The following is a 9,399-nucleotide window of genomic DNA, read 5'->3' on the forward strand; positions in this document are numbered from 1 at the left end:
ATTGCAATGTTCATTACATAAATTCATCGACATAAATCGTGTTATTTACATGACCATGCTTGTGCTCTACTTCATGTGCGATCGTGCTTTACATCAACAAGTACACCATAATATATTTATAGTAAAGCGTGCAATATAGTGTATGTATAATAATAATAATGAATTATCGATATTAAATACTGAGTTTCTCGTACATAATAGTTGTACTAGTCTCGTTATTGCTATATATATGCTAAACTTCAACACAGCAGTTGCATATCTCATGCATAAAATTGGAAATGTACTTGTTCATTATTTTTTATCTTTTTTTTTTCTTTAGCAAAACTTAGTAATACGATTTTATATTTACTTTGTATAATTTGTCTTACATAAAAATTTAACTGTATTTTATGATAATTTTATGATGTACATTACTATGTGTAGATTTTCAAATTTTACTTAAATAAAATCGAAAAATTTTACTTAAATAATAAAGATAAAAGGAATTATAATCAACGGCTACAAAAACTAATAAAAATAAAATTCTAAAAATGATTCATAAAATTTATTATTGATATGGCATAAAAAATACCTGCTTTACTCTTGTTGAATTTAGATTTTACATTTTGATGCAACTTCTTTGAACCACATTAGTATATACATTTACATATTACATGCAAATATTTTAATAATTATTTAATAAATTTATATTTATAGAGACGAACTTTGAGAAATAACTGTCAAATACATAATATAAAGTGGAATGCAAAATTGAGACGACACATATAGACAAATTATTAAAATCTCAAATATGAATTATATAAACCTGAAAATAAATTGAATAGGGCAGCGAATAAATACTTTGAAAATTGATGTTAAATATATATTATCATCAATATACAATTTTTATTAAAAGATTTGTATTGGAAGATATATTATGAAAATAGCATTAAAAAAAAAGAAAAAGAGAAAGAATATACTAAGAACATTTTATACTAAGAACATTTTTAGTATAAGATTTTATTTAATTTGATAAATAAAATCTTTCAAAGTATTCATTCGAAAATATTCAATTATATGCTGCTTTCTTTTCTAAATTTATAACTCATCTATTTACAACACCGGCATCTACATAACATCAACAAAGAATTCACAAGGATTTCCCATCGCAATGCGAAATGACTGTCTACTACCAGATAAGTCTTGTTGGTTCTGTTGATTCCCTGAACCAGTTCCTGTCTGCACAGATTGTTCAGAACCACTGGAACGACTGCGACTACCATTAGATCTCTTTCCATTTGAACCATTTCCATTGCCAGAATTCTTATTTGGCATAGTTGGCACTGATGGAATATGTAATTCAGATTCAGATGCTGAAGAACAGGATTTCAAATCGTGAATAGGTTCTTTGCAAATGTGTTCACTACCTGCACTACTGCCGCCTAATAAAATATATTACTTTAAAATATTGAATTTTTAATTACATTAGTTATGACATTGTTGCGTTTCTCACCTGATCCACTATGAACACTTTCTTCTCGGTGATAACCATATACAGTTGGTTCATTAGTGAAATTAAATGGCATTGGACTATAACCAGTTGCAGAATGAGGTGCATATGTTCCTGAATAAGGCATGTCCCAGGCATTCGGCGGAGGCAATGGTCCGACTGTATCGCAATCTAGTTTCATGCTACTCATAGCTGAACACAAATCACCAAATATATAGTAACATTGCTCAGAAAATGTTATCTTATTTACTGTATGCCTAATAAAACCAGCTTTTAGCATAAGAGATGCGTATTTTCTTGCATCACGTCGATCAATAAATCCTTCTACGTGAGTATTAAGCCAATCCACAACATCTGCTCCAATAAATGCATTTGGTATTATTATTTTAAGCCACATACGATCACGAATTTCCAATCCTGAATCAGGTCGAGCCATTGCTCGCACTATTGTTGGCATATCCGTATTCACCGTAAGATGAAGTTCTTCTAATGGTCCTAATAAAAATTAATTTTTTATGTAATATTTGTTTATCTAATAAATCTAAATCTAAAATTTATTTAATAATGAGTCTTTGACTCACGTTCTGTATCTGGCAGTGTACTTGCAAGACTGCTTGATGTTGATGTTAATGTTGTAGCACTTGGCGGGCGTGGAGGAAAACCTTCCCCCCTTATAGCAGCTGTATGTGCTACCCAAGCACCAGGATCTATAGGCCGTACAGGTTCTGTACGTGGTATTGTAAAATAGCCTTTAGGATTAGGATCCCAGCACTTTGCAACAACTAATTTGATTGGTCTATAATATATTTATAGTTCTGTTATAATTCATTTTTAATTCATTTATTAAAATTTCAATATATTATTTTTATAAACATACCCTGGTTTCTGAACTACTTCACGTAGTACTTTAACTGCTTCATCATTAGACATATTTTCAAAATTAATGTCATTTACTTGAAGGATCATATCACCAGGTTCTATTCGCCCATCTAAAGCAACTGCACCCCTATACATTTGAAATTAATTAAATGAAAGATTTAATATTAGAAACATATTAAAAATATTTTATTGAATACTCTGTTCTAACAATTCATTATACAGAGCTTTATATAAAATATAATCGAAATTTCATTGAAATTTAACACATACCCTTTCATTATTGAACCTACATAAATGCCACCATCTCCACCTTTGTTACTTTGTCCAACAATACTAATCCCAAGGAAATTAACAGTATCCATATTCAATGAAACTGTTATGATGTTTAAGGACATTGTACTGTCTGTGATACTGCTAAAAGATGATGTTCTAGACATAGGTGGCAATCTATGACGCCTTCTTCTCTGTGGTCTACGCCGCTCTAATATTCAAATACATAAAATTAATACATAAAATTTATTTTCTAATTTGAATCTCAGATTTATTTTTGTCTTTTTTAAAATGTATTTACCTAAAGTTGCTCTGTCAACTGTACTACTCATATTGGTATGTCTGCCTGTAGTCGATGTTATACGGCTACTGGCATCATCATCTGATTCTAAAAATGTTGTTGTCTCTAAATCTGAACTTAAAATAGAAGCAGTCTCATAACCATGGCCTGATCTGTGTTTTGAATGACCATTTATACGAAGTCCTAGAGATAAACAAATAAAAATAATATAAACATCTTTTATCTTTATTATTTTTATTATTTTTATCAAAGAATATCTTAAAAGTTATATTTAAAAAATTAGATATTATGGATTAATTCATAATTAATAACATACCATTATATTTATTATATTTCTCATATTTATCTGAATGATGTCTTGAACTTTTATGTAAATGATGCCCTTGTCGACTACTTGTAATACTTTCAGTTTCAGTTAAAGTATCATCATGTGATAAAGGAGGTGGACCACGATTTGTGTGACCAGGTGTCACATGATCAACACGATCATGTTTTGCCTCACTATGTGCTACTGAATCTGTGCATTGTGAAGCACCATCTGACACATTACTGCCTTCAGCAGAAACCAACTATTTATAAATAAATAAATTTTTTTTATTAAAAACTTATATTTTAATAATTCATATTTTATTAAACATTTTTAATAGAAAAAAAGATTTGTCAATATAAAAAATTATATGAATCTTTGAAATAATTTTTTTACTTTGATAATATACTAAATTGATTAGATTTCATATATTTTTATATTAATTTTTTAGAGTTAGCTCTAAAAATTTATTGATAATTCTAAAAGTTAACATTATATTTCCATTATATTATTTTTTATTAAGTTATATATGATTGACATGAATCTTTAAAAAAAAATTAAATTATAAAATTTATCAATTAGAATTTATTTAAAAATCTTACCCAAGAAACAACTCGTCCATTAAAACACGGAAGATGGGCATCATCATCTACAATCTCTTCTTTCACCACACTATTGAGCAAACAAAATTTGTTAATATACCAATTATTTGATTTAATAAAACTATTCATGTATCTAATTCAATCCACTCATAAAGATTTACTATAAGATTTATTAAAAAACTATAATAAGTATAATATAAATGATATAAAAAGTAAAATAAAAATATAAAATTAAGTACTGTTTATAACAAATTATTTAATATAAAAATATAATATTTTGATTGCATTCGCTTCTACTTCAAAAAAAAAAAAAGAAAATAAAAATAATCATCACAAATCAAACTCAAAACAAGAACATTGTCAAAATGTAACTCTATCCCATGAAGCGGATACTGTTTAAATCGTAGGGCATTGACTCGAGTTGAAGATGAAAGATAATGTCTTGCCATGGTAATAATCATTAATCTGTACTATATAAGAATAAAAATGAAACATTCAAGAAACATGTGTATCAGTATGACACTTACCCAAAATCATCGTCCATAGATTTGAAGAAATACTTATAATTCGGTCGATTCAAGACATTTTTGAAGTCGGCAAGAGTGACCCTTTCCGGTGAGATGGTAAGCTTCACTAAGTAAGGAGTTTCTTCGTCGTCAATGTGATATATGATTTTAGTCTCTTCCATTGTTGGAACTTTATTATACTATGTGCATTTGCAATAAAATTGATTCACCCAAAGCTCACTAATATGAACAATTCTCTTAAACCAATATGGCGCGTCACAGTTCGAGCCAAAGCCCTCGCGCGTACGATGATTGTTCGTTCATGAAGTCTACAAGTTTACTGTGAATTCCACAGTGCGTAACATTATTACGACTGCGTGCAATAAGTTACGAGGAATCCATTGACATTATTCACGAGGCTACCACGGCGCGTATTCGTTGCTTCCGACGAGCTGAATTAAACGTCAACATTCTTGTCGACATTACACACACTCGCGACAGTCGGCTCGACACTCGACAGTACGCTCGAAGATTGGAAACGAACGAAGATAGAAAGACAATCTTGGGTCTCATTTTTACACCCTTTTAGCTATTCACTGCCTCTATCGTCAGATGGCATTGCTGCACCATTGTCAAAATGGCGAAGAATTCCGAATCCAATATGCGTGATATTTTTATTTTTGAAGTTTATATGAATTTTGTGCAATTATAATTATTAAATTATTTCATTAAATTCATTATTATTTTTTATACTTTTTTGGAAAAAATATGTGGAAATTTTTTTCGTTATCGTTTTCAATTTAAATCGTCAAAGAAGAATTACATCAAATAATTTTAACTATTCACTAAAATTTTAATTAATTTTTGCAAGTAAAAAATTATTAGAATAAAATTTAAATAATGAATCTTGTGTTAGTTATATTAAAATCAAATAACACACAAAATTCAAACAAAAAAGAAAAAAAAAAGTCATATTTATGTGTAATGTCATATTTTTCTTATTTGAATAAGCTGAAATAAATGATTTTTTAATTATAAAATGATTTTACATAATTACTTTACATCTTTTTTATTTACAAATAATATAATGATAATATATTCCGATATATATTTTCACATAATTATTGATTATATTTTATTCTTAAATCTAAAAATTTTATTTAATAATTTTATTGATTATATTATAGAAAAAAAAATTATTGTTCTATGTTCACACATAGATATATTTTTCTTAGCAGGACACATCTTTTGATCCCATTCAACTTCCGATTATTTTGGAAGCGACAAGTAATGTTTGCATTCGATAGTCGTGTATACAATATGATCACACCTTTTTAACTGTTGGGTAATTTCTACGCAGACTCATACCGCGTCATTAAGCGTAATTCTATTCATTTTTTTCCGGACAACAAAAAAAAGACACTATGCCGCATGGCTTTCAATGTAGCAGCCGACTTAATTATACGGTTGCACGAGCAGAAGAAAAGAGATTTTAAATGAAATTAAATCATGTATCCGTGCAAAGGATCCACAGAAACAGTTATATAGCATAAATCACGTTGTCTCTTTGAATAAAAAGAATTACGATGAATTGGTTTCATATTTCAAAATTTATCATTGATCGATATTAAGTATCTTTTATGATAATTTTATTTTTTCAACGCGAGCATAAAGTGTGAATGTAATAACATCTGATGGTATGATAATAATCACAATATACATATGAATATATTTTTCTGATATACACATGCATTTCGAATATAAATTGAATGAATAAAAAAAAATTTATTTATTACAAATTTTATTTAAAAATATAATCATTTGATTAAATTAATTTTTCAACTATCATTAGATATAATAATATAATTATTAAAAACAAGTATGACTTTCAAAAAGTTTCATTTATAAATTTTTTGAAGTAAAACTATATTTAATTTTTTAAGATATATTTAATATTTATTAAAGAAATTAATCAAAATGATTCAATTCTATTATAAATAAAAGATAAAATAATAAGAAGAAAAACAAATAATTAAGTATTATTTAAATTTTAAATACATAATTATTTGCAAATAATTAATTAAATTGTCATTTTTATTCATTTATAGTTATGAAAAGTATTATACGCTATATTTTTAATAAAGATATGCCATTTTTTTTCCCAAATATTCAGGGCTTCTTTTTTTTCATAATTACTTAAACTGCTATAAGAAAGAGAATTACGGGCTAATTGTTTGAGACTTCTAAGATCGGCATGTGTTGACATAAGTGCCATAAAAGCTTCGTAAAAATCATAACTAAGAGCTCTTGAGCCCCACAAACCGGGATCATCGTTAGATATTACTAATGGATATCCTTTGGAAAACAATGTTTTTGCCTGATGATTTCTAAGATCATCAACAAGTTTTAAAACTTGATTTGAGATCGGATTTATTTCGATAGCGATGTCCATTTTTTTAGCAAGTTCCAGAAGAAAGGGATGAGATGCCAGCGCATATCTAATATAAGAAATTATTTAAAATTATTTAAAAGAAAAATGATGAAGAAAATTTCATATAGTTGTATTAATTGATTATTAATATTTGAGAACTATTATAATTTTTAATTTTAATTATGATTTTCTATCTTTATTTCTATTCTTTATAATCTGTATGAAACGATAAGACAAACGATAAGATAATCTTTTAAAGTAAATAGTTTCATCAATACTTGAATAATCTTGAATAATCTTGAATAATCTTCAGTATAATTCCAAAAGATTTTTATAACTTATAATATTATATAAAACAATTTATTTTATAAAAAATTTATATAATCACATCATATATCTAATATGTATTTAATACTTACTTAAGATATTTAAATATTTTAATATTTTATTTAGATATTTTAATATTTATCAATTCAACAAATTTCATTAAATTATTAAATTTCATTATTTTATTAAATTATAGGAAAATTTTTTTCATTTCATTTTTTTCACTCACCCGTGACCAATACGTCGAGTATTTAGTAAGATAGCATCAACAAGATTTTCGTCAGTAGAAGCACCCAACCAATTTGTTTCACCAGCGTGAAAAAAGAAACTAATATTATATTGTCCAATATTTTTCAGCAAGTCTGCGAAATACTCAAGTGTATGTCCTAAATCTTCCTGGCCAACCAAATCGAATCCTGCTATGAAATTGGGATATATTTTTTTCAATTTTTTCAAAGTTTTTATATAATATTCCACCTCTTTATGCTCAACAAATCGTGCAGGAGCGTAAATTAATTTGGCTCCTACAAAGTCTGGATGATCTTCTTTAAACCTACATATAGAAAATTGATATTATTATATATACTGTTAATATTATAATCTTCAATAGTAGAACAAATTACAAGTGAATGACAAGAAATTTAATAATAAAAGAACAAGATTATTGCCATAACATATTATAACAATTATATATTAAACAATTAAGTTTCATATATATAGTAATTTAAAATAAACTTATTAAAAAACATATCCATATATATTTGTATATTTGTATTCTAATTGTTACAAACTTCAAAATATTATATTAATTCTTCGACGAATAATTAATATGTAATATTATAATTAGTATTGCAATATTAAAAAAAAAAATTTATTAATATAATAGTCTATCTATATCAATTAAAAAAAATTAATCTATATATATAATATATTTTTAAATTCTATATAATAAACTAAAAATTTTAAATCACATATAAAATAAAAATTATATCAAGAGAAGTTTAATTTTAATAAATAAACGTATTAGAAATATCTCATTTTGAAAACTATAAAAATTTTACAACATGAATACAAAAATGAGTATGTATTACTAATGAATGTTTAAGTATCGGTCGAGGATCGATCTAATTTATTCAGATTAAAAAATTTAACGTATTCCACCGAGTATTAAAAATATATAATCTGAAATAATTAACATCCTATAAAAAAAAAAATACCTTCGAGTAAGTGTCTCATAAATATTAACCACATCTTCCGGTTTGTATTCGATTCCATTTAAGTCGTATAAAGTTGGTAAGGTTGATCTTAATTCGAGGTACATAACATTATCCTCGTACAACTCTTTTAGAGCTTGAAGATAATAATCCTCGTAAACGGGTTTATACGTAAGCAAAGAATTTATGAATGTGAAGATATCTGTGAATTTATTCCAAGCTTTATTAATATCTGAATAGGCAATTGTAGGATCATTACATTCCATCGTCATTCTTGCTTTGATCATGTTGTTCACCATCTCTCCACGTACCGGATCTTCACGTACTTTTTTCAGAAGTTCCCAGTTACATGATTTGTCAGGTAGTCGAAAAAAACGCAAATGAACAACACCTTTATCAATACAGACATATAAATTGTCACGAAATGTGATGTTGTGATATGTATAATTGCTGCTAACGAGAGATGTATCATGAACATGAAGTATCGCTCCTTTTGGCATATCGCGGAGTAATTGAAAGACCTTTGATCTCTCGATATTTCTCTTTACTTCGAGAAAATTTCGTGAAGGAGCAAATTGATGAGGATCCTTGAAACCTGAAAAATTGGAATTTACTAAGTTTTAAATAAAAATAAAAAAATAAAAGGATTTTGAATTCTTGTTATTTTGTTCTAATGACAATAGAAATGGAAATAGAAATAGAAAAAATTGATGAAGAAACGATTTCCATTGTTCATGATGAAAAACAATTCTCTGTTGATCAGATATAAAGTCAATATAAGTAAGAATGCATAGAAATGATAATAAGAACAAGATATTACAATCAGATATAAAATGATAATATAGCCACCATATAATTTTCATATAATTATTTTTTGAATTTAATATATAACTTTAAACTATATATATATGATCAATTGCAGTTAATAACATTTCTTTCTACAAATTTGAATCGTTTTTGTGAAAAATGACTAATTATTAAGATAATTAAAGGGTGAAATGTAATTTATACTTTATTTCGTATTTACACTCTAATTCATTCTATTGAATATAAAATTATGAAAAAAAAAAAAA

At 26.5% G+C, this 9,399-nt stretch overlaps 2 protein-coding genes across 5 annotated transcripts in view; both read right to left on the minus strand.

Annotated features, from left to right (window-relative positions):
• LOC102673399 (segment polarity protein dishevelled homolog DVL-3) overlaps nt 1-4,955 on the minus strand; it is a 9,197-nt gene extending 4,242 nt beyond the window's left edge. For 2 of the 4 annotated variants that reach the window (XR_420505.2, XM_006607082.2), the window contains exons 1-9: nt 4,376-4,955; nt 3,849-3,918; nt 3,256-3,508; nt 2,940-3,122; nt 2,639-2,849; nt 2,367-2,495; nt 2,071-2,285; nt 1,493-1,984; nt 1,173-1,421 (exon numbers count right to left, since the gene is read on the minus strand). Coding sequence is in view for 2 of the 4 variants with exons in the window: in XM_006607082.2 (XP_006607145.1) it covers nt 1,173-1,421; nt 1,493-1,984; nt 2,071-2,285; nt 2,367-2,495; nt 2,639-2,849; nt 2,940-3,122; nt 3,256-3,508; nt 3,849-3,918; nt 4,376-4,536 (1,963 nt within the window). In the remaining 2 variants the exon portion in view is untranslated. The remainder of the gene's footprint in view (nt 1-1,172; nt 1,422-1,492; nt 1,985-2,070; nt 2,286-2,366; nt 2,496-2,638; nt 2,850-2,939; nt 3,123-3,255; nt 3,509-3,848; nt 3,919-4,375) is intronic. The other 2 variants (XR_420506.2, XM_006607084.2) reach the window with 2 other exon arrangements.
• Nucleotides 4,956-6,439: 1,484 nt separating this feature from the next.
• The window catches only part of LOC102673789 (adenosine deaminase 2-like), a 4,240-nt gene continuing 1,280 nt past the window's right edge, over nt 6,440-9,399 (minus strand). The window contains exons 2-4 of the mRNA XM_006607085.2: nt 8,330-8,921; nt 7,342-7,665; nt 6,440-6,852 (exon numbers count right to left, since the gene is read on the minus strand). Of these exons, the coding sequence (XP_006607148.1) occupies nt 6,453-6,852; nt 7,342-7,665; nt 8,330-8,921 (1,316 nt within the window). The 3' untranslated portion in view covers nt 6,440-6,452. The remainder of the gene's footprint in view (nt 6,853-7,341; nt 7,666-8,329; nt 8,922-9,399) is intronic.

The sequence above is a fragment of the Apis dorsata genome, unplaced genomic scaffold, assembly GCF_000469605.1.
Source record: "Apis dorsata unplaced genomic scaffold, Apis dorsata 1.3 scaffold_1, whole genome shotgun sequence".
Taxonomy (NCBI): domain Eukaryota; kingdom Metazoa; phylum Arthropoda; class Insecta; order Hymenoptera; family Apidae; genus Apis; species Apis dorsata.